This window comes from Saccopteryx leptura, chromosome 13 (genome assembly GCF_036850995.1).
Source record: "Saccopteryx leptura isolate mSacLep1 chromosome 13, mSacLep1_pri_phased_curated, whole genome shotgun sequence".
NCBI lineage: Eukaryota > Metazoa > Chordata > Mammalia > Chiroptera > Emballonuridae > Saccopteryx > Saccopteryx leptura.
Window position 1 is genome coordinate 49,296,598 of NC_089515.1, and position 25,054 is coordinate 49,321,651.

Genomic DNA, 25,054 nt, shown 5'->3' on the forward strand with positions numbered 1-25,054 from the left:
GAAAATATTTTCACAGACCGGCCTTTAGGGTGGGACGGATAAATGTATCACGTGACCGAGACAAGCATCAAGAGTGAGTCTTAGATGGATGTAACAGGGAATCTGGTCTTTTTTTTTTTTTTAACAGAGACAGAGAGAGAGTCAGAGAGAGGGATAGATAGGGACAGACAGACCGGAACGGAGGGAGATGAGAAGCATCAATCATCAGTTTCTCCTTGCGAGACCTTAGTTGTTCATTGATTGCTTTCTCATATGTGCCTTGACCGTGGGCCTTCAGCAGACCGAGTGACCCCTTGCTCGAGCCAGCGACCTTGGGTCCAAGCTGGTGAGCTTTGCTCAAACCAGATGAGCCCGCGCTCAAGCGCTCAAGCTGGCAACCTCGGGGCCTCGAACCTGGGTCCTCGGCATCCCAGTCCAACGCTCTATCCACTGCACCACTGCCTGGTCAGGCCTGGTCATTTTTTTTTTTTGTGGCAGAGACGGAGAGTCAGAGAGAGGGATAGGTAGGGACAGACAGGAACGGAGAGATATGAGAAGCATCAATCATCAGTTTTTTGTTGCGACACCTTAGTTGTTCATTGACTGCTTTTTCATATATGCCTTGACTGTGGGCCCTCAGCAGACCGAGTAACCCCTTGCTCAAGCCAGCAACCTTGGGCTCAAGCTGGTGAGCTTTGCTCAAACCAGATGAGCCCACGCTCAAGGTGGCGACCTCGGGGTCTCAAACCTGGGTCCTCCGCATCCCAGTCTGATGCTCTATCCACTGTGCCACCGCCTGGTCAGGCAGGCCTGGTCATATTTTAAAAATAAAACATCATTCAGACTTAAATATAAATAAAACAGAAATAATGTAATTAATTTATTCTTTCTCTGCGGACCGGTACCAAATGGCCCACGGCCCGGGGGTTGGGGACCACTGGGTTAGACCATTGGCCCGATGTGCGGAGGTTGCCAGTTTGATCCCTGGTCACGGCACATTCAAGAACAAATTGATGTTTCTGTCTCTCTCAATCAGTAAATTTTTTAAAAAACTTAAAAATATCTTAATGAAATCAAAAGCTTTATGCTAAACCAGTTTTATTCTTCTAAGATACAAAGGTTTGTGGTCTCAGATTTTCATAGCAGTGCACGTGATTTTACCCACAAGCTCTGCAGATTAGCTCCAATAACATAAAATTAAAGAAACAAAACAAAACTGCTTTGAACTCGAGAGGCAGAACTAACTGTGGGATTAACTATATTATTTCAGCTCTTCTGTCCCTAGCGTGGCCGTTGATTGCTTAGTGGGCGTGACCCTCAGGAGAGGGTGGGAGGTTGGGAGATGCTGGTGGCAGTACTGGGGCCAGGACAGTGAAGGTTATCCTCGCTACTTAGCTCACCACCAGAGACGCGCCCTCCAGCGCCTCCAGCCCACGCCTCGTCTGCCCACGTGGTGTTGGGTGGAACTCTCACAGGACACTAATCAGTGTCATTCACAAAGACCGTGCATGTGGAGGAACCCCTGAGGAATCTTGCTCTGAGTGTCACTGAACTGAGAAACTTTCACCGCCCAGGCATGTAGCAGAGGGCCTCACTTGGCCATCAGAACCCGGTGCTCTCTCCCAAGGACCACGACACGTGTTTGCATGAAGCGTAAGCGTCACCTGTCTGCACAGTGCAGTGTTCTTTGTAAAGATGAATTAGCCCCGGGCACCGTAGCTTGCCAAGTGCGTTTGAAACTCGTCTGAAATGGTGTGGACTGTCTGGCATTCACAACGGTTAGCTGTAAGACCTTACGTGTTGAACTTCATTTTAAAAAAGATAAGAGGGAACTAAGAAAGAAGGGAAGTCATTACTAAGAGTGAATTCTAAGATAGAAGCACAGATTCTATTGACAGAAATATTAAAATATACTTTTAACATTAAGGTGATCAGTTCTAAAAAAGATAGACCAGCTAGTTAGATTAGGTTGTGACTGGTGGTTATTCTAAAAGAGCTTCTAAAGAAGGGTCTTGGCTTTCTTTATGCGTATCCCTTTCCCACGGTAGCTTTTTCATCGAGCAGTTAAATTAGGCATTGTTAGCCCTCACAAGGGTCCAGATCAGGGGTCCTCAAACTTTTTACACAGGGGGCCAGTTCACTGTCTCTCAGACCGTTGGAGGGCCGGACTATAAAAAAAACTATGAACAAATTCCTATGCACACTGCACATATCTTATTTTAAAGTAAAAAAACAAAACAGGAACAAATACAATATTTAAAATAAAGAACAAGTAAATTTAAATCAACAAACTGACCAATATTTCAATGGGAACTATGCTCCTCTCACCACCAATGAAAGAGGTGCCCCTTCCGGAAGTGCGGCGGGGGCCGGATAAATGGCCTCAGGGGGCCGCGTGTGGCCCGCAGACCGTAGTTTGGGGACCCCTGGTCCAGATGATTGTAGGCTGTGTGCAGTATAATATATACTGTACTATACAAATCCCAACAGTTGAGCCTGAATGCCTAATATTTCTAGATGATGAAACCAGTTGATGTAGTGACACTAAATAATTTAGCTACCACCCCATTAATAAAAATTAGTAAAATAAGTTAAAGTGAGTTAAGATCACGTGCACTGCACGGAGTAGTTTTGCAGTTCTAGGAGAGGTGCGAGTAGGGCTGGGGCGGGCAGGCAGGACTAGAGAAAGCTCTGCACTTCCTCGCGGCCATCCTGGTTCCAATCCTGCAGGAGCTGCCTCTCTGGCCTGGGCCGCCTGCCTCTGGGTCCTCCCCAACTCCTTCTGCCTCTGAGAGTCTCAGAGGACAGGTTTTTACCTTCATAAACTGAAGACACTGCCTTCCATGATTATATCAGATTCTAGTTATAGAATGGCTATTCGTGAAACATTTTCTTTTTTGGAGGCCATGCTTTTCTATAACTTACTCAGCTTTTTTTTTTTTCCTGAAGCTGGAAAGGGGGAGAGACAGTCAGACAGACTCCCGCATGCGCCCGACCGGGATCCACCCGGCACGCCCACCAGGGGCGATGCTCTGCCCACCAGGGGCGATGCTCTGCCCACCAGGGGGCGATGCTCTGCCCATCCTGGGCATCGCTATGTTGCGACCAGAGCCACTCTAGTGCCTGGGGCAGAGGCCGAGGAGCCATCCCCAGCACCCGGGCCATCTTTGCTCCAATGGAGCCTCGGCTGCGGGAGGGGAAGAGAGAGACAGAGAGGAAGGAGAGGGGGAGGTGGAGAAGCAGATGGGCGCCTCTCCTGTGTGCCCTGGCTGGGAATCGAACCCGGGACTTCTGCACGCCAGGCTGACGCTCTACCACTGAGCCAACCGGCCAGGGCCAGCTTTTTTTTTTTTGAAAGTCACTGTTGAGGATGTCCTCCCATGGCTTGGTGATGTCATTTTTCATCAAGTTTGTCCCTTTGGGGATCCACCTGACACTTCCTTCGCGAGTCTCAGCCAGGGGCGTTCTCTCTCCCCTTGCCTCCCTTTCCCCATATTTTCATGACATCAGCTGTCACCGTGTTGAATGGCGGAGCCCATTTCTAATCTTGGCCTCATGCGGCTCCTTTTGCAGATATAATTCCAGTTAAACGTTTCTGCGCAGTGTTGGGATTCATTCTGTCTGCATGGGATTGACCTTGATGGAAAGAGCACAGCACACTGAACAGCACTTACCTTCCCTGTGGGATGGAGAGGGTGATTCTGGGCTGGGCTCCAATCATCAGAGGTGGAGGAAGGCGGGGCCTTGTGTACTTTTTCCTGTACATTTGTTGGTCTGAGTGTTTTTATGAGATGGTGCTGAAATATATCGTGAAAAAAATTTTCAGCTAATCCCTCCTTTACACTTTATATGTTTATTTATTTTTTGTTCAGTTTTGAGGATTGTTACTAAAAGTAGTTCTTAAAAGCAGAGGTCTGCTTGCTGCTAAGGGAGTAAGATGAGCAGTCTGGGGAAGAGGTGGGGTCTCCCTCTGAGGCTTTCTAATTGAGTCTTAGAACACCCGATCTGTGTGTATCTGGCGTGTTTCACTTCCAAAATACGCATGTGCTGGCATTGGTATTGAAGGAGATTGGGGGGGGGGGTGCCCTGCTTGTTTGTTGTTTCTCAGATGGGCCAACATGCAGTCAAAGCTGAAATAGAAAACAGTAGGGACTTAAAATGCATCAGTAACTACTTTGTTAGTGGAGGCAAGTGTTCTCTTGCCATATTTTTCAACTGTGAGTTTGTATTTTAATGATGGGTAAGCAGTGTGCCCATGGTTTAACAGCTGTTAGTAATGAAGAGGCGTTGTTAAACTTGAATGTACTGTAGGATAATATGCTTTTTTCTGTTTAAAGATGGCAGTTTATTCGCTCAAAACCAAAACTAGCAAAACAGCCCTTTGGACATTTAGTTACTTGGGCATTCTTAAACGAAATGAAGGGCTCCAGAAAAAAAGATTCATGCATGGTCTGTTAATTTTACAGATGTGGGAAGAATATCCTGATGTTTATGGAGTTAGGCGGTCAAACAGAAGCAGACAAGAACCATCACGATTTAACATTAAGGAAGAGGTAAGAAAAAGAAATGTTTTAAGGCAGTGGTCCCCAACCCCTGGGCACGGACTGGTACCGGTCCGCAGAGAAAGAATAAATAACTTACATTATTTCCGTTTTATTTATATTTAAGTCTGAACGATGTTTGATTTTAAAAAAATGACCAGATTCCCTCTGTTACATCCGTCTAAGACTCACTCTTGACGCTTGTCTTGGTCACGCAATACATTTATCCGTCCCACCCTAAAGGCCGGTCCATGAAAATATTTTCTGACATTAAACCGGTCTGTGGCCCAGAAAAGGTTGGGGACCACTGTTTTAAGGGGTTCTATTGAAACTCCTCTCCTTACCTTGCCTCGTTCTTGCTGACTCCGGTATGTATACCATAAACATGACGGCGTCACGATGGGACTTAAGTGACTCTAATGTGAGCTTTTTTAACCTAGGACAGCAAGAAAAGCCACGTGTTTTTTTTTTGTTTTTTTTTTAAAAAGAAACCAGAAAGAACACTCACACTGAGTGCTTCAGGAGAGTGTTAAGAAGATTATATATACAAAACTGGCCTTAAATTTTTTATTTATTTTTTATTTTTTTACGTTTCTCATAGTAAAATTGATTGTAGCAAGATGTTTACTGTTTAAAATACCTAATTTCTAAACCTCTTAGATCTTTGTTAATGAATAATTTGTCTGGTAAGCAAATAGAACAATGGAAGTTGTTTCAGGTTCATTTCTGTGAAAGGAAAGAGAGTTTGCTCGACATAAAGTAATGTATTTTATCTTAATGTATTTAATTACTTTAGATTTGGTTTCCTAGCTCATTTTTAGTGCGCAATATAAAATGTTCCACACGTATTGGTGATTTTTACAATTAGTAGCATGTGCTGGGTTCTGTAGTTCCTGTAGAATCAGACTTTCTTCATTTTGTGTGATATTTTTTGGATTCTTACCTCTGTATTAGGTTTGCAGATAACATTCTGAAGAGGTACTTTTTTTTTTTATCTCTCTGCTCTTAACTATACTGCTCACAAAAATTAGGGGATACTTCAAAATGAATATGAAGTGATAAAATATCTCCTAGTTTTTGGTAAGCAGTGTATATAACTTCCTTCTGCTGAAAGCTAAATACAAATAGGTAAAGGTTAAGGAGCAGTGGGTTTTAGTAAACTTACTTTAAAAATCGAATTGACCATAATGTCCACGTTGTATGTACAGCGTTTTATTTTGTGTGGCCTCCGAGCTGGTTTGCCTGAGCTATCTTTTCCCATAGTGCCTGGGACTGGGCAGCGGAGCCATGGTTCTTATAACCAGTCACACAGTTGTGCACATCTTTTCTTTGTTGTTTGCATGTAAACTACCACATTCTCTGTAGAGCACAAGACTTAAGAACAATAGGGGCAGTTTGCCATTTTGCCTAATTTTGGCGGGCCACGGTGTTCTCTGTGGACGGCGTGGATACAGAGCGTGACCTTTGTCCCGGGAGATGGTCCTCTGCTGCGATCTTGTTGGGTGTCACGCTGGGAGATGTTTCCCGGCCTTAGTGACGACGCAGCGATGCCACACACATTAATTTGAAAAGTAGAAGAAGAGTGCGCACCACAGAGAGATGCTGAGGTGTCTTTCTGTCTGAAAGCTCATACTGCACGATGTCCAGCTGAGTAGATTGTTGAGCCAGGGGGTGGTGTCGACCCTGAGAACCGTGAATTAAATTCTGGAATCATTTTCCCCCTCACATGCTGAAGGCGAGTAGCGGGTCTGAGAGCGGGAGCCCCAAGCGAAGAGGCCAGAGGCAGCTGAAGAAACCGTAAGTCTTCTCTGGGGGGAGTGACCTCCCCTTCTAGGTGGGGACATGTCTGCGTTTCTCAGGCTGCCTGCGTTGTGTCTTCAGTCAGCCCAGTCCCTGAGTCCACTTCTGTGTCCCACTGTCTTGGGGCACTGTCAGCATTCGAAGCCCAGGACTCTCAGTTTCCCACACTGGAGTATGTATTCGCAGGGGCCTGGGCTCCTCCCTGGGACACACCCCACCCTATTCCATCTGGTGAGCCCAGTTAACCCAGTCATTTTTCTTCTAAAAAGTGGGCACAGATACTGAACACAGAGGTATTTGGTATTCTAGTCAAGCATGAGCAAATTTATATTTGCCTTTCTTCATTTTCACTTTTTCTTTGTGTTGGCATGGCAAGATTATGTTGGTTGGACACCCATTTTAGTATGAAATTTCACATGGTTGTTTGCATATCATTTAAATGTTACCGTACATAAGCCGGAACATTTTAATACTTGGGCTTACTGTGCCAATTCCTTTATAATGTAGATTATATAAGGTCTACCAGAAAGTTCTGTCCGTTTTTGGAATAAAACAAAATACAGATTATTCTTACTGTCAATAAACTTTATTAAGTAATATAATTGCCATTATTATTAATGATTTCTTGCCAGTGTGAGGGCAATTTGTATATCCCGTTTTTGAAAAATGTTTTATCTTTTGATCCGAAAAATTGAACCAGTGCTTGGTTGATATCTTCTTCATTTTTGAATTTTTTGCCCTTCAAAAAATTTTGTAAGGACAAAAACAAGTGATAGTCGGAGGGTGCTAAGTCTGGGGAATATGGTGGATGCGACAGACATGCTTCTGTAGCATTTCTTCCTTGTTGAAATTCGTAAAAATTACAGTGGCGTAAATGAACTTTATCAGTAGCCATGGGTACACTATCGCTTCACACATAAGACTAACGTGAATCAACTTTGTTTTAGTTAATTTGCTTCAGTATGTATACATTAAGTGATAAAAATAGAGAGGCACACATGCGCCAAATAAACATGTGCTTACGTGTCGAAACTTGTTGTGATAGAAACGGACAGAACTTTCCGATAGACCTTACATATTCATTATTTTAAAATTTATTGTAATAATTCTACTTAGGGTGAAAATATATTTTGTTTTCTTTTTTTTCTTTGAGAAATAGTTAAAAAAAATTTTTTTTGGAAGGGGGTGCAGATCTCTTTGATAGTGTAGAATTTATAGCCCGTCTCCTCAGAAGAATGTATAGCAGCATTGCAAAAAACAAAAGAGAGAGAGAGAGAGAAATGTAGGTACTCAGACCTTTGCACACGGATTTAAGGGTTTCTCATGGTAAACAGTTGTGTGTGGCTCCTATTAAGAGCTGCAGTGAGATATTCTCTGTTCCAAAATATTAATAATTCAGTGACTATTTGGCGTAAGGCAGAGTGATTTGAGTTTTCAAATTCCATTTCCTCATTTGCAAGATAGCATAATGCCTGTGCTGCTGACTGAACAGTTGTTAGAAAGGTTGCTGTGTCAGGGGTTTAACACTGACCTGCCCAGAGCACACACAGTTTTCTTTGGTGTTCTAAATACTCAGAGGTGCAGAAGTAACTGGAGGCAACAGCACTGGTGTCTGAGAAGGTGTTGGTTCTGCCTCAGTCCCGGGGCTGTTGGGAGACCGTGTTTGTTCTCAGCTTCCCAGCTTCCCGGTCCAGGTGGCCTTGAGGGGCCTTGGAGAAATGAGAGTCTGTGCTCTCCTTCACCGCCCGCTGAATCCTGCAGGCCGCCGGCCTGGGAGCGACCGCACTGTGCTGGCAGACCTCCCCTGCCCGTGCCAGTGGCCTGGGCCGGCGGGCAGGAGCCCCCATTGGTACAGCCACTGAACGACTCCTTGGCCTTCGTCTCCTAACCGGCTTCCGTACTTCTTTCCCTCTCCTGTCAGTGCTACAGCCTTGCACAGTTGGCAGCTTTCAGACACCTTGAAGGACCTCCCCTTCCCCGCCCCCCTCCCCTTAGAGCCTCTTAGTTCTTGTGGGAGCTGGGATGTGTGGGCCCGGGGGTAGCCTCGCCTCCCGCCCTCCTCTGGGCAGCTGGCTGGGCTGAGCCCTCCTGCGGGGGTTGGTCTGGTTAGATTACTTGGGGCAGGTCCTAAGGCCCAGTGCTGAAGGCGCGCTCTGGGGTCAGAGCTGGTGTGACCAGGCCCAGCGGTTGGGCACAAGGGTGTCCCAGGTGAGAGAGGCTCCCTGGAGGGAGGGGACATGCAGAAACACCTGCATAGAGAGGTGCTGTTCTGAAACCCTGCAGTTTGTGCCACAGATTTACAAGAGCAGCTCTTTAAAAAAATTTTTTTTCCAATTAATTTCAAACTTTAGAAAAGTTGTGAGATTAAAAGCACCAGGAATGTAAGCCTCTGTAATTCACCCAGGATTACGATTTTTACCCCATTTCCTTTGCTGTCATGGCTGTTTTTATACACACACAGAATATTTTTTTCTGAGTTTTTGAAGACATACGTTTATACATCATAGTCATTTACCTTTAAATATCTAAGTGTATTTTCTAAGAATAATACTCTTTCGTAAGCAGAGTTCAGTTGTGACAGAAATAGATTTGGCATTGCTGAACCACTTCTGTCCAGGTCGCAGTCCCCGTTTTGTCAGCTGGCCCAGGAGCAATACCTTTTCTAACACTTCCCGCTTCCCCTCCGAGTTCCAGCCTAGGACTAGAGGCTGCATTCACTGTCAGGTGTACTTAATCAGGAGCGTTGTCACACACAGGCTTTTAGTGCTTTTATGACATAGACATTTTTGAGGAATGTGGCTTTAACAAGGGACTGACTCCTCAGAGTCAGAGTGGGAATTAGCATTTAAAAACGTAGAAGTGTCACAGCATTCTGTCCCTGCAGGGTACATCTGCAGGGTTGGGAAGTCATCTGGTAACTAACAGGCCACTCTTTTCACCTTACATAAAAAGTGACTGAATAGCGCTGTCCTAACTTACTTCCCCCACCCCTGCCACTCTGTTCTTGAAAATTGAAATTTAAAACAATCCAGCATCGTCAGAGAGACACACACACACACACACACTCACTCTCTCTCTCTCTTAGGCCTCCGCTCGTTCGGATCCTCCCAGAATGTGCCCGCCTGGCTGTGATTTGTCCTGACCCTTGGGCATCAGGGTTGAGAGTCGCAGAGCTGGGTGTTTGACAGGGTCGCCAAACAACTTGTTTTTAGGGGCCTCCAGTTTCCTTCTCTAGGAGGAGGCCTGGGGACCAGCTGATGAGCTAAGTTCTTCTGTACCTTCTCATACTGGAAGATTCCTCCCGGTTGTCTGGAAGTCTGTCCATCTGCAGTCTAACGGGAAAATGCCCGCTTGGTGTCCGTTCTCCCAGGGTTCACTGCCGTATCGCCTCTTAAAATTCGCAGTGCCTGGTGGGGTGTGTACTTTACAGCTGACACTTGCCTGAGGGTCTTTCTCAGATAATCTGTCCCTTAGGTCTTTTATTTTATTTTTTGGTAAGGGAAAGTTTATTTTAGAGACTTGAAGAGGTAGTAGAAGGGTCCCTGGAGCTTAGGAGGAAGAGGGAGAGCAGTCCACACCTGGAGGGATGGAGAGGGCAGAGAGGTGCGGGCGTGCTCCGGGAGCGAGCGAGCACCCGCCCTCAGGTCTCACTTGTTCCTGTTCTTTCACACCCGCGTCCTGTGAGACCACTTCTCCGCAGTCTGACTGTGCGAGCACCCGCCCTCAGGTCTCACTTGTTCCTGTTCTTTCACACCCGCGTCCTGTGAGACCACTTCTCCGCAGTCTGACTGTGCGAGCACCCGTCCTCAGGTCTCACTTGTTCGTGTTCTTTCACACCCGCGTCCTGTGACACCGCTTCTCCGCAGTCTGACTGTGCGAGCACCCGCCCTCAGGTCTCACTTGTTCGTGTTCTTTCACACCCGCGTCCTGTGACACCGCTTCTCCGCAGTCTGACTGTGCGCGCCCCTCCGGGAGGCCCAGCTGCTTTGCCCGGGTCCTGGGGGCTCTGCGGCCCTGGGGGCAGTCTCCCAGGTCTAGAGACATCGTCCTGTCTTCCCTGCCCACCCTGCCCACCGTCACTCCTCTTCCTCAGTGCTTAGCGGACACATGCTGTCTAGGCTCTGGGGCAGGAGAGGAAGTCAGGTGCTGAGTGCAGTTTGGCATTGGGGGTCTTTGTTTTAAAGAGAGACTGGAGGACTAGCAATGCTAATAGCAGTGCTGAGTGTCGTAACTCAGGGCGCTTCCAAAGCACCTCCCTGTTTGACTCACACACCGACCTGGCTCATTCTTCCTGACTGACCGCCTTGCTTAGCAAAGCAGTGTCTCGCCTTTGAGCCGAGCTCTGGTGCAAAGATGAACAGGTGTGGCCCTGCCCCAGGAACTCTGCCACAGTTAGGGGAAAGGATATGAAACAGTCCCCGGAGCCTACCACTGCCTTTTCGTGGAAGGCTTGAAAACAACGCTTCTCCCCTCCAGTCTGTAGAAACCCAAGTGGAGGGTGTGCCTCCTGCGCCTCTCAGGAGGGGTCTCGGGAACATCTGCCGCATCTTTACCACAGGCCCCGCCATGGCTTGGACACTTTCTCTGGTGAAGAAGATCAATTTGACTTAGCAGTTTTGCTGCCATTGTCATTAGCATGACCCCATTTTCTGTACAGAGACTGATACAAAATTGCAGAGAAACCTCAGGTACTTTCCTATGTTTTTTTTCCCCTTAGACATTTCATGCCAGTAGCTATTATGTGTTCCTTCTTCCCTACAGATGAGAAATGAGCTAGGTACCTGTGATACCTTGTTTGGTTTCCAGGTAATCTACAAACACGGGGGGGGGGGGGGGGGGTAGGGTATGGCTCTTTGATGCCAAGATCTCAGGGAGCAAGGAAACATCTTCCATGTCTAATAACTATTGAGAGCTACATCTTTGGCCGGACAGATAATTTAGTAGGTGGTAGGTTTATCATTGAAAAATAGTTTTAGGAACTGTTTCCTTAAAGGTAGTCTAATGATAAGATATCTAGTATGAGAATTCTTAAAGACATCTCTAAGTGCTGTCTCTAACTGCTGTCAGCGTCATCAGTGAATTTGTTAAAATTAAAAATTTAAGCCCCGGCCGGATAGCTCGGTTGGTTTAGACCAGGAGTTGGGAACCTTTTTGGTTGAGAGAACCATGAACTCCACATACTTTAAAATGAATTCCATGAGAGCCATACAGCAACCCGTGTACATTACGCATTATCCAATAAAAATTTGTTGTCCCGGAGGGCAGCTGTGATTGGCTCCAGCCACCCGCAACCATGAGCGGTAGGAAATGAATGGATTGTAATACATGAGAATGTTTTATATTTTTAATGTTATTATTTTTTTATTAAAGATTTGTCTGCGAGCCAGATGAAGCCATCAAAAGAGCCATATCTGGCTCGCGAGCCATAGGTTTCTGACCCCTGGTTAACCTCTAGGTTGGCAAACTCATTAGTCAACAGAGTCAAATATCAACAGTACAACTATTGAAATTTCTTTTGAGAGCCAAATTTTTTAAACTTAAACTATATATATAGGTAGGTACATTCCTTATCGAGATAGTGCCCACATGTAGTATTTTGTGAAAGAGCCACACTCAAGGGGCCAAAAGAGCCCCATATAGCTCACGAGCTGCAGTTTGCCGACCAGGGGTTTTGACCATCATCCTGAAGCGCAAAGGTTGCCTGTTTGATCCCCGATTGGGGCACATACAGGAACAGATCTGTGTTCTTCTCTCTTTCTCTCTCCTTTCTCTCTAAAGTCAATAAACTAAAAAATACTAAATGAAAAAGTCAGCCTCACATTAGACCTGCTGCATCGGAAACTGGCTGTGGCCCAGAAGCCTGTTTTAACAAGCTCTTTAGGTAGCTTGATCGATGCTGACATTTCTGATTGAGTGTATACACTGCTCATAGAAATGAAGAGGAATCGGGACGTACAGACACTCCAGTACTTTCAGCCTTCTGTGTAGTACATCTTCACCAGTGAAATAAAAGTTGGTTTTGCATCTCATTTGCATAATCAAACAACTTTCTTTGACTTGTTTGCTTTTTGTTTAATAAAAAAAATCAAATGCTGCTTTTTTTAATCGCTTCATTCATTTTGAAATATCCTCTAATTTTTGTGAGCAGTGTATTATGGCTTCAATCTGCTCATGATAGCAGTCAAAGCAAAATAGAATGTGAGTGATATTTCCAGAACAAGTCATTTAAAAAAAATACAGCCTTAGATTCCATTTTCATTTATTGTGTTACAAGAGATAAAATAGGAACATGTATTCCACAGACCCGGGAAGAACATAAACGACTTTTACATGGAGCTAAAAGAAACCTCTAGCACAGGGGTTTCAAACTCAACTCAGCATGTGGGCCGCAGAGCAAGATCACAGCCGTTCGGTGGGCCGCACTAGGTCTACAAAAGGCAACTGTTACGCAACACTTTTCTCACTGCAGTTGAAAACAAAAAAAAATCAGTACAACAAGCACAATCGTACATGCAGTTTACTCAGTGTCACAAAACGACCAGAAACTGTAGTTCGCATCACAACTGCTGTAAACTAAGCTAATATCTAGCTAGGATGCTAGAGAAATGAAAAATACAAGTAGGCCCCTAGGCTTACTTAATTTTATCCAAAATATTTTGAACTTCATGGATTAGTCTGCAGGACGCACAAAATTGTTCGGCGGGCCGTGAGTTTGAGATCCCTGCTCTAGCATCATAGATAAGATAAATGTGTTCTGCCTGACCAGGCGGTGGCGCAGTGCATAGAGCATTGGACTGGGATGCCGAGGACCCAGGTTCGAGACCCCGAGGTCACCACCTTGAGTGACCAATGAGCGGGCTCATTTGACTTGAGCAAAAAAAAAAAGCTCACCAGCTTGAACCCAAGGTCGCTGGCTCGAGTGAGGGGTTACTCGGTCTGCTGAAGGCCCGCGGTCAAGGCACATATGAGAAAGCAGTCAATGAACTAAGGTGTCGCAACGAAAAACTGATGATTGATGCTTCTCATCTCTCTCCGTTCCTGCTGTCTGTCCCTATCTATCCCTCTCTCTAACTCTCTTCCCTCTAACTCTCTCTCTGTCCTTTAAAAAAAAACAAAAAAAACAACAACCATGTTCTGCCTTTTGGATAACTAGATCCAAATTGGTGGTGTCAAATTGTTTAAGTTCAACAATTGGGAGAATTCCTTCAGAAAAAAAATCAATTCTGCTTTGCTTTTGATCACAGAGAAAAATGGAAGCGGGAGCCCTCAGAAGATGAACAGGAGCAAGGCACCAGTGCAGAGAGTGAACCAGAGCAAAAAAAAGGGAAAGCCAGGAGGCCCGTCCCCCGAAGGTGCAGTGTGCGCGCGAACATCTCTGCTTCCGGCTGGCTGACGGTGCTTAGGCGGAGATGCTGCTGCGCTTAGAAAGGGGGCCCTGGTTGGCGGGACATGGGACGCGCTGTGTGATGACCCTGGGTCTGGAAGGCCCATGGTGCCCTCCTGCCGGCCTGCATCGTTAGCAATGATTGGACGATGGGGCTGCTTATACCGATTGTGGGTGTTTGCATGGTATCTGGCTCAGAGTGACTCTTACTGTTGCTTACTCCACGGCGATTAGTTAGGGGGAAGAATGTGTCTTCTCTTTAAAAAAGCTCCTTGTGTATTTGACTACTGCATAAGATCTTTTTTCAAGTGAGGGGAGAGGAGAGACACAGACTCCTGTATGCACTCAGCAGTCCTCATCTGGGGCCGATGCTCTGCCCATCTGGGGCCATGCCTGTAACTGAGCTATTATCCTATTAGCACCTGAGGTGGAGGCTCCACAGAGCCATCCTCTGCCTAGGGCCGATGGGCTTAGGTTTGTTGAGCCATGGCTGCCGGAGGAGAAGAGTTAGAGAAAGTAGGGAAGAGTGAGGGCGAGAGAAGCAGATGGTTGCTTCTCCTGTGTGCCCTGACCAGGAATTGAACCCAGGACTTCCACATGCTGGGTCAATGCTCCACCACTGAGCCAACTGGCTAGGGGGCCTGAAGGATCTAATTCTTAAGTTTGGAACACTGATTGCCTGGTTGAAAGCATACTTTACTGTTTATTACCTTGTTCGTATAATCTATACAACACTGAACAGAGAATCTAATCGTACAGGAAAGGAGGTGGCTGGAGATTGGTAATGTTTGACCCGACGAATGGCAACAGGAGGCCCTGGTACTGGGGAAGGGAGGTCCCAGGAAAATTGACCTCCTCTAAGGTCAGTGTAGGATGGGGCTGGGTTTCACCGCCTCGTTTTGTCCGGCCTGCCAGCTAAGTATCGCTTTAGAGATGAACATTTATAGTTAGATGATAGGGAACACCAAATTTTAATTCTAACAGTTGTTCTTCTCATTCGTAGGTATCACAAAAAATACCACTTGATGATGATTATTTTATTTTGAATTTGTCACTAAAAATTATGGGAAAGTTTATTTTCTTTTGCTGTTTTAAGTTCCTGTGCAGTCGCTTCAGTTTTGCCTCTTGTCTGGGAAAGCCAAAACTACCCTCTGGTTATGGACAGCAAATGCTGGCCTGCACCTAGCGTAGGACACTGTTCCTGTCCCGGCCCACAGGGAGGGTCATCGGCTGCATCTGTCTCCTTTCAGCTGAGTTTCAGCTCACAGCACAGTTCTGTTTTCTACATTCTCCTCATCATTTATCACAGTGGTCCCCAACCTTTTTTGGGCCACGGACCAGTTTAATGTCAGAAAATATTTTCACGGACCGGCCTTTAGGGTGGGACGGATAAATGTATCACGTGACCGAGACAAGTGTCAAGAGTGAGTCTTAGACGGATGTAACAGAGGGAATCTGGTCATTTTTTAAAAATAAAACATCGTTCAGACTTAAATATAAATAAAATGGAAACAGTGTTAAGTTATTTATTCTTTCTCTGTGGACCGGTACTGGTCCGCGGCCCGGGGGTTGGGGACCACTGATTTATTAGACCCTTGATCTTGCATCCGCTGTGGTAGTGTTAGGCATGGTAGGTCCAAGAGAGACAGACGGATGTGATAGCTTCCATCTCCTGTTTCTCTCTCACCCTTGTACCACGGAGAGCGTGGTAATTTTGGGGTTTCCTTGTGTGAGCTTCTAGATTACGGCCCTCAGTCCAGGCTGTGTGTGGGAGTCCCCTGGGGCTGTGGCCGCCGACTGCTCCGTTGGTCTGAGGTGGGGCCGCCTCTCTGGCGGTTCCTGGTGCCCTTGACACACATGTACGAAATGTATGTGTACAGGTATTTCTGGTCCTCTTCTCTTTCTGTGCAGACTATACATTCCATGCATCTTGTGTATTTTTTTTCATGATCTTGGAAATGTTTAATTTACATCTGTACACGAAAAACTCCCTCCGCCCCCTTTAAAAAAAATGGCTCCACAGTATTCTGTTTATTGAACTAGTTCCCAGTTGATGAACACTTAAGAGTTTTTCTAATCTTTTGTTACTGCAAATAATAATCAGTGAACACCCTAATATGCCTGTTTGGTGTGTATCTGTAGAATCAGTTCTAGAAGTAAAGTTGTTACACTGGTACGTTTGAGAGCTGTCCCCAAACTGCCCTGCACAGAGAAGCCACCGTGCTGTGCTGTGTGTGTGTGTGTCAGGGGTCCTGAGGACAGTTGAGGTCCCCAGCCTCGGGACCGCCCTGTCTCCTGGATTTGACTTCGTTTAGCATTGGGGACCCTTCCACGGTGAAAAGGCAGATCTCTAGTGAATGAGAATGGCACCCGGGAACAGACATTTCCAGTGTTCCCCTGGTTAATAATACGGATTCGAAGTAAACATCGAATGATAGAGTAAACGTTGCCGTTTCTGCTCTTCTCATTTTAGAGCAGTGCCCAAATCCCGTGTCAGAAAGCAACCTAAGCCTCCGCGTGGGAAGAAAAAAAAGCCAGAGTCTTCTGAGGACGACGACGAAGACGACGAAGCTCCCAAAAGGCAGACTCGGCGCCGGGCGGCTAAGAATGTTAGGTAGGCCCGGGCCCGAGGTGTTCTCTAGGTCCCGAGGTGTTCTCTAGCGGGAGGGGGACGGGGCGGCTAAGAATGTTAGGTAGGCCCCGTCCCGAGGTGTTCTCTAGCGGGAGGGGGACGGGGCGGCTAAGAATGTTAGGTAGGCCCGGCCCGAGGTGTTCTCTAGCGGGAGGGGGACGGGGCGGCTAAGAATGTTAGGTAGGCCCGGCCCGAGGTGTTCTCTAGCGGGAGGGGGACGGGGCGGCTAAGAATGTTAGGTAGGCCCGGGCCCGAGGTGTTCTCTAGCGGGAGGGGGACAGGGCGGCTAAGAATGTTAGGTAGGCCCGGGCCCGAGGTGTTCTCTAGCGGGAGGGGGACAGGGCGGCTAAGAATGTTAGGTAGGCCCGGGCCCGAGGTGTTCTCTAGCGGGAGGGGGACGGGGCGGCTAAGAATGTTAGGTAGGCCCGGGCCCGAGGTGTTCTCTAGCGGGAGGGGGACATAGCATCAGTGATGGCTGTGGGCCTGGTTCGAAGCCCAGCAGGACGCATGCGGGAGGCAGAAGTAATGACCGCTGTCGCGTGGAGGTGTTTGAAGATCCGGTCTGTGTTCCGGCAGAAAAGAGTCATGTTGGCCAGTGGCAACACGGAACAAGTTAACAATAGCTGACTTCAAGCCCTTGTTCCTGTAGAGAGAGCTGCTTCAGGTTCAAGGCCTGTCAAGGCTGCTTAGTGATGTTACCTTTGTTTCATAACATCCTTTTTTAGGAAAGATGTTTGGGTTGTGTTCTTGCTTCCGAAATTGCTCTTTGAATCAGACAAAATTTTTTGAACATAGCTTATATATTGATATTTGGGGAATAATAATTTTATCAGCCTTAATAGGCTCTGTGCATAAACATAATGAAATAAGGGAATGCATACATGCAAAAATATTTTATTTTTGCCTGACCTGTGGTGGCGCAGTGGAGTGGTGGCGCAGTGGATAAAGTGTCGACCTGGAAATGCTGAGGTCGCCGGTTCGAAACCCTGGGCTTGCCTGGTCAAGGCACATATGGGAGTTGATGCTTCCAGCTCCTCCCCCCCTTCTCTTCTCTTTCCCCTCCCTCTCTCTCTCTCTCTCTCTCTCTCTCTCTCTCTCTGTCTCTCCCTCTCCTCTCTAAAATGAATAAATAAAAAAATAAAATAAAAGAAATATTTTATTTTATGTGAATCGAAGGGCATTTAATTTTTTTTAAAGGGCATGCAAATATTTTGGTCTACTTAAGAGATGTTGATCCTCGGGTCTGGAGATATTTATAACCTGTCCAATGTAGCCAATTAATTGTTCCAAAGCTGGGACTAGGCTTCAGATTTGCTGATGTAGAGCTTTTCCCTCCCACTTGTATCCATGGTTATTTTTTCCTCTGTGTAACTCCCAAACCACTTGTTAATATACAGCTCACAAAAATTAGGGGATATTTTATCGCTTCATATTCATTTTGAAATGTCCCCGAATTATATGTGATGGAAGACACATTTGAATATTCTGTTACTAAGAAGTATGTTTATTGACGTTCTCAGAAGCTTGAAAAAACTTAAATTTCATATTCTTGTCACTGGGAAATAAAATACAGGGTTGAGACATTTCACCTTAGAAATGTTGCTTGTCTTTTGCCTACCAGCATGTATTCCTGTTCATTATACATTTTCTGTGTTGTTGTTCCTATTTTGTAATAACACAGTAATGATCTCACTAAAAAAATGAACACATAGGCCTGTCATTGTAGTTTTCCCAACATTGCTAACACAGATCACTGTAAATACAGTCTGTTTTTATTTTGAAATGAGTTAGCCTCCTGAGGTTGTCTATAAGCACACGTTAGTACAGTAAATAGGAAAAGAAAGAACTTGGAGCCCACCGTCAGTGGCTGGTCTGTAAAAGCACACACTGGAGCCAGCGTGGTGTGGTTCTTTGGTCCCGTGATGTTCTGTGTGGCAGTGTTAGGTTCTGAGAAGGTAGTGTCTCATTTATTCAGCACTGTCCCTTCTGCAGTTATAAAGAAGATGATGACTTTGAGACCGACTCGGACGATCTCATTGAGATGACTGGGGAAGGAATTGATGACCAGCAGGATAATAGTGAAACCATCGAGAAGGTCCTGGACTCGAGGCTGGGGAAGAAAGGAGGTATGTGTCCTTGGGAAAGTGAGTTACTTTTCCTATCCGCTCAGTGAGGCCCCAGTTTTACATAGTTCAGCTCTGAAATGTGTTTTGGTCCATGTCCATGTTTATTGTGAAATGTGGACATTTTTCTGACCCATCATGTTTCAGAGCTGAAAATAGAGGGCTGCATTTAATAGTTTCTGAGATGTTAAAAGCGAAGCTAGTCTAGATGTGTTAATACCTTCAAGAGCAGTGATGTGGCAGAGGTTCCTGCTCATCCACCTGAAAACAGGTGCCTTTTGTTGTTACTGACTCTGCTTGTGAAATGAATGAAACTAGGTCAGTGCGTGGTTTGGATGGTAGTGAAGATTTTTTTTATATTGAAATTGATACATCTCCCAACCTAGTTTCTTAAAAGTAATCTTTCCATGTAGGAATAATCAAGGTAATACTGAATTTATTTTTCTCTTTTATTCTTTTCATCTTCAAAAGGTTAAGAAAGTTAAAAGGGAATTGATGGGAGAGATTTTTATTTTCTTTTCAGTGAGAGGAGGGAAGGCAGAGACAGACTCCTGCATGCACCCCGATTGGGATCCACTTGGCAAGCCCACAGGGGGTGATGCTCCACCCATTCTGGGGCCCCTGCTGCGTTGCAACCAGAGCCATTTTTTTTAGCGCAGAGGCAGAGGCCATGGTGCCATCCTCAGCGCCCGGGCCAACTTGCTCAGGTGGAGCCCTGGCTGCAGGAGGGGAGGAGAAGAGAGAGAGAAGTAAGAGGGGAGGGGTGGAGAAGCAGAGGGTCTCCTTTCCTGTGTGCCCTGGCCGGGAATCAAACCCGGGACATCCACATGCCCAGGCCGACGCTCTACCACTGAGGCAACCATCCAGGGCTTGAGATTTTTTTTTTTTTTACCTTATTCTTAATGTTACTGGAGGGATGGATTTGCTTTCCGAGTTAGGCACCAAAACGAAAGGATGTTGCCATTGTGTTTGGACACCACGATTTCATTGATTTCACCAGCAGAATCTGGGAATACGTTTTAAAGTGTAAAAATGGGGTTTGCATTTTGAAAGCATTTGCGATCATTGATCTAGTTGATCCTGTATTGTTTGTAAATTTCAGCTTCTTTTAAGTCAGAGGATTTCAGTGCGTTGTCCAAACAGGAGACTTTTTAGACCAGCGGTTCTCAACCTGTGGGTCGCGACCCTGGCGTTTTGGTCATTCGACCCCCGCCGGGGTCGCGAACCGCTGCCCTAGACAGTTGCATACTTGGGAAGCATTTCAGTGTCAGGTTTCCCATACTTTCTAAAGCGTGTTAAAAACTGGCTCCTTTCCCAGCCACTGGAGCAGCTACGACTGTGTACGCCGTCGAGGCTAACGGGGACCCGAGCGGCGACTTTGACCCGGAGCAGGATGAAGGCGAAGTCCAATACCTCATCAAGTGGAAGGGCTGGTCGCACATCCACAGCACGTGGGAGAGCGAGGAGTCCTTACACCAGCAGAAGGTCAAGGGCCTGAAGAAGCTCGAGAACTTCAAGAAGAAAGAGGATGAGATCAAGCAGTGGTGCGTTTCACGTCGCGGATTGAAGGGTGCCCGTGCGGCCTGAGGGACGGGAAGGTTTAGTAGCCCTGGACCACACACCTGTCTGTGTGACGCAGATTGTTATTGTGTGTGAGGAATAGGGACAGATGAGTCCTAATTTCTGTTTCATTGCTAGGCAAAATATACTATGGGTGGTCTTCAGGTTACGATAGTCTCGACGTTGGATGTTTTGCATTTACGATGCTCACTTCCATAAAAACTTAAAACATTGAGACGTGTTTCAGCTTACGCCGTTAGCATCATGCTTGTGGACTATGTAGGCAAACTAGTTTGGTTGCGCAGCGGAAGAATATGCAATAGAGGGTACAGAATAGTATATTATGTCCTTTTCCTTTTTCTGTGTCTTAGTTGTGTGTTTATGTTCTAGATTATGATTTTACAACTGTTTTAGGGCAGGTGAGTGACTTAGGTGAGGGTGTATTTCGACTTACACCAAAGTTTGGGTTATATCACTGTTGTAGGAATGGAACTGTGTCGTAACCTGAGGACTCCCTGTATTTTACCACATTACATGTTTTCCCTGAGTCAAAAATAAAAAGGCGCATACCTAAGGTAGGAGTAGTTTATAAAGCATAGACTTTTAAAATTCTCAGTACAGTAGTAATCTAACGTCAGGTGACTGCGGTTGTCCTTTTAAAGAGCTTTGGTGCTAAGAATAACTGGTTTCCCCCAAAGAGTCACCTTTAATCAGTTCTGAAGCCCATTATATAGTAAAAAAGGCACGTTATCTTTTAAATCTGGTAATATTTCTGGGATGCGTTTAGATATAGGCATTATCCCATGAAATGACACTAATGTGTCGCAAAATAGTCATTTTTAGGTTTCTTTGTCAAGAGGCCCTATCAGAGAGGAGTCGTCTGGGGTGATCACTGTTTTCTGGGAGTGTTCGCTTTTGTAAAATCGCTGGGCTGGCTGCTAGATGAAGGGGGCGGAAGGAGGTCACGGCTTAGCTCCTGTTCTGCTACCTCTGACTTGGCTCTGACCGATGTTACGGATGGCTCCCCCAGATTGAAAGGGTGTGTGTTCTTTTTCTGTCTGTCCAGGTTGGGGAAAGTTTCTCCTGAAGACGTGGAATATTTCAACTGCCAACAAGAGCTGGCCTCGGAGCTGAACAAGCAGTACCAGATAGTGGAGAGAGTCATAGGTGCGAGCTGGGAGCCGGGGACGGGAGCCGGGGACGGCCCTGGGCTGAGCCCCGGGGGGCGGGGCGGGGCGGGGCGGGGATCCAACGGTGCTCTTCTCTAGGTTTCCTGTTTGAGACGACTCCAGATAGTGGAGAGAGTCATAGGTGCGAGCTGGGAGCCGGGGACGGCCCTCGGCTGAGCTCCGGGGGGCGGGGCGGGGCGGGGATCCAACGGTGCTCTTCTCTAGGTTTCCTGTTTGAGACGACTCCGCGAGATGTGCGGGTAAACCTGGAGGTGGGGGAATGAGAGGAAGAGGTACAGGGACGGTGCCAAGATCTTTTTTTTTTAATGAAGTGAGAGCAGGAGAGGCAGAGAGACTCCTGCATGCACCCCAACCGGGATCCACCCGGCAGGCCCCCTACAGAGGGATGCTCTGCCCATCGGGGTTGCTGCTTTGTTGCTTGGCAGCTAATTTTAGCACGTGAGGGGGGTCATAGGGCCATTCTCAGTGCCCGGGCCCAACTCGCTTAAGCCAATCGAGTCATTGTTGTGGGGCGGGGGGAGAGAGAGAGAGAGGAAAGAAGAAAGAAGTGGAGAAGCAGATGGGCGCTTCTGTGTGTCCTGACTGGGAATCAAATGACGGACATCCATGGGCCGGGCTGACACTCTACCATGGAGCCCACTGGTCAGGGCCAATGCCAAGATCTTGACCTGGGAATAGGGGTACCGCTTCCGGAAGCGGGCAGACTGAAGGAAGAGCTGGGTCTGATGCACTTCTCAGTCGTCGAAGTGGAGAGTAGTGCGAAGGCTGCAGCACGTGTGGGCCTGAGGTTGAGAACTCAGTTTGGACTGGCGTTTTTGACTTGAGAATTGATAGATAAGGTAGTATTTAAAGCCTACGATGGCCTGACTGGGTGGTGGCGCAGTGGATAGAGCATCGGACTGGGATGCGGAAGACCTAGGTTTGAGACCCCGAGGTCGCCAGCTTGGGCATGGGCTCATCTGGCTTGAGCAAAAGCTCTCCAGCTTGGACCCAAGATTGCTGGCTCAAGCAAGGGGTCACTCGGTCTGCTGTAGCCCCAGGGTCAAGGCACATATGAGAAGGCAATCAATGAACAACTAAGGTGTCGCAATGTGCACCGAAAAACTAATGATTGATGCTTCTCATCTCTCCGTTCCTGTCTGTCTGTCCCTGTCTGTCCCTCTCTCTGACTCTCTCTCTGTCGTCTCTGTAAAAAAAAAAAAAAAAAAAAAAAAAAGCCTACGATGGAGTGAGGTTATCAGCACTAGTGTCTGGGGAGAGGGGAGAGTGAGAGCATTGCTGCCTTTGGAAGTGGGAGGAGCCAGCGGAGGAGACTGAGGGAGGGGTAGCTGGTGAACCAGGCGGAGGGGTCGGGGGGAGAGCTGCACTGAGAGCAGGTGGGCCCCACAGCTCAGGAGGAGGGCCTGCCCCCGGGCCGTTGGCGCTGTCAGTGCCGGGCCGTGCCGTGCTGGGCCGTGAGCACCGGGCCTGGTCCTTGAACCCGGCGGCTGGTGTGGCACTGGAGAAGTGGGTGTGTGCGGTGGGGGGGTGCAGCCTGACTGAGGTGGCCTCCAGAGAGTGAGGGGAGAGTGGGGACAGGGAGGAAGAGTAGCGGTCCCCGGGAGTTCTGCCGAAAGGGACAGAGGACCGGGGTGAGAGCTAGACGGGGCCGTGAGAACACGACCGCGTTTTTCTGTGTGAGATGCCAGTCAGTCTGTCTTCACTGCTTCTCAGAGGACTTAAAAATGTCATTCCCTCCTTGATTATAGTGATCACTCTTCTCTCCTTTCTTCCATTTGTTTAGCTGTGAAGACGAGCAAATCTACACTGGGTCAAACAGATTTCCCAGGTAAGCAAGAGATCTTGTTCATAAATACTGTTCAGCGTTTACACGCAGTATATAGTGTTGACAGTTTTGCCCCATGACGTTTTTCACTGGTTATGTGTAAAACAGAATGTCACTCCCCCCCTTTGATGGACAGTGGCTGACCTGTACGTGTTTGTACATGAACTAGCTCACAGTCGGAAGCCGGCACCTTCCAACGAACCCGAGTATCTGTGCAAGTGGATGGGGCTGCCCTACTCGGAGTGCAGCTGGGAGGACGAGGCGCTGATCGGGAAGAAGTTCCAGGGCTGCATCGACGGCTTTCACAGTCGGAACAGCTCCAAGACCATCCCGACCAGGGAGTGCAAGGTGGGCTTTCCGGGGGCAGGGGGAGTGGTCAGGGCTGCTCGCTCTGGTCCTGGGGAGAGTGCAAGGTGGGCTTTCCGGGGGCCAGGGGGTGGTCAGGGCTGCTCGCTCTGGAACTGGGGAGAGTGCAAGGTGGGCTTTCCGGGGGCGGGGGAGTGGTCAGGGCTGCTCGCTCTGGTCCTGGGGAGAGTGCAGGTGGGCTTTCCGGGGGCGGGGGAGTGGTCAGGGCTGCTCGCTCTGGTCCTGGGGAGAGTGCAAGGTGGGCTTTCCGGGGGCGGGGGAGTGGTCAGGGCTGCTCGCTCTGGTCCTGGGGAGAGTGCAAGGTGGGCTTTCCGGGGGCAGGGGGAGTGGTCAGGGCTGCTCGCTCTGGTCCTGGGGAGAGTGCAAGGTGGGCTTTCCGGGGGCGGGGGAGTGGTCAGGGCTGCTCGCTCTGGTCCTGGGGAGAGTGCAAGGTGGGCTTTCCGGGGGCAGGGGGAGTGGTCAGGGCTGCTCGCTCTGGAACTGGGGAGAGTGCAAGGTGGGCTTTCCGGGGGCAGGGGGAGTGGTCAGGGCTGCTCGCTCTGGTCCTGGGGAGAGTGCAAGGTGGGCTTTCCGGGGGCAGGGGGAGTGGTCAGGGCTGCTCGCTCTGGTCCTGGGGAGAGTGCAAGGTGGGCTTTCCAGGGGCAGGGGGAGTGGTCAGGGCTGCTCACTCTGGAACTGGGGAGAGTGCAAGGTGGGCATCCGGGGGCAGGGGGAGTGGTCAGGGCTGCTCACTCTGGTCCTGGGGAGAGTGCAAGGTGGGCTTTCCGGGGGCCGGGGGAGTGGTCAGGGCTGCTCGCTCTGGAGCTGGGGAGAGTGCAAGGTGGGCTTTCCGGGGGCGGGGGGAGTGGTCAGGGCTGCTCGCTCTGGAACTGGGGAGAGTGCAAGGTGGGCTTTCCGGGGGCGGGGGGAGTGGTCAGGGCTGCTCGCTCTGGTCCTGGGGAGAGTGCAAGGTGGGCTTTCTGGGGGCAGGGGAGTGGTCAGGGCTGCTCGCTCTGGTCCTGGGGAGAGTGCAAGGTGGGCTTTCCGGGGGCCGGGGGAGTGGTCAGGGCTGCTCGCTCTGGACCTGGGGAGAGTGCAAGGTGGGCTTTCCGGGGGCAGGAGGAGTGGTCAGGGCTGCTCGCTCTGGTCCTGGGGAGAGTGCAAGGTGGGCTTTCCGGGGGCAGGGGGAGTGGTCAGGGCTGCTCGCTCTGGTCCTGGGGAGAGTGCAAGGTGGGCTTTCCGGGGGCGGGGGAGTGGTCAGGGCTGCTCGCTCTGGTCCTGGGGAGAGTGCAAGGTGGGCTTTCCGGGGGCAGGGGGAGTGGTCAGGGCTGCTCGCTCTGGAACTGGGGAGAGTGCAAGGTGGGCTTTCCGGGGGCGGGGGGAGTGGTCAGGGCTGCTCGCTCTGGTCCTGGGGAGAGTGCAAGGTGGGCTTTCTGGGGGCAGGGGAGTGGTCAGGGCTGCTCGCTCTGGTCCTGGGGAGAGTGCAAGGTGGGCTTTCCGGGGGCCGGGGGAGTGGTCAGGGCTGCTCGCTCTGGAACTGGGGAGAGTGCAAGGTGGGCTTTCCGGGGGCAGGAGGAGTGGTCAGGGCTGCTCGCTCTGGTCCTGGGGAGAGTGCAAGGTGGGCTTTCCGGGGGCAGGGGGAGTGGTCAGGGCTGCTCGCTCTGGTCCTGGGGAG

General features: G+C 48.5%; 1 protein-coding gene across 3 annotated transcripts in view; it reads left to right on the top strand.

Moving 5' to 3' along the window:
• Positions 1 to 25,054, top strand: part of CHD2 (chromodomain helicase DNA binding protein 2) — a 138,740-nt gene that overhangs the window by 23,161 nt on the left and 90,525 nt on the right. For 2 of the 3 annotated variants that reach the window (XM_066355656.1, XM_066355658.1), the window contains exons 4-12: positions 4,446 to 4,532; positions 6,256 to 6,317; positions 13,565 to 13,672; positions 16,178 to 16,318; positions 18,329 to 18,462; positions 19,778 to 20,003; positions 21,086 to 21,186; positions 22,993 to 23,037; positions 23,204 to 23,382. In XM_066355656.1, coding sequence (XP_066211753.1) covers positions 4,446 to 4,532; positions 6,256 to 6,317; positions 13,565 to 13,672; positions 16,178 to 16,318; positions 18,329 to 18,462; positions 19,778 to 20,003; positions 21,086 to 21,186; positions 22,993 to 23,037; positions 23,204 to 23,382 — 1,083 coding nt within the window. The remainder of the gene's footprint in view (positions 1 to 4,445; positions 4,533 to 6,255; positions 6,318 to 13,564; positions 13,673 to 16,177; positions 16,319 to 18,328; positions 18,463 to 19,777; positions 20,004 to 21,085; positions 21,187 to 22,992; positions 23,038 to 23,203; positions 23,383 to 25,054) is intronic. The other variant, XM_066355657.1, reaches the window with a different exon arrangement.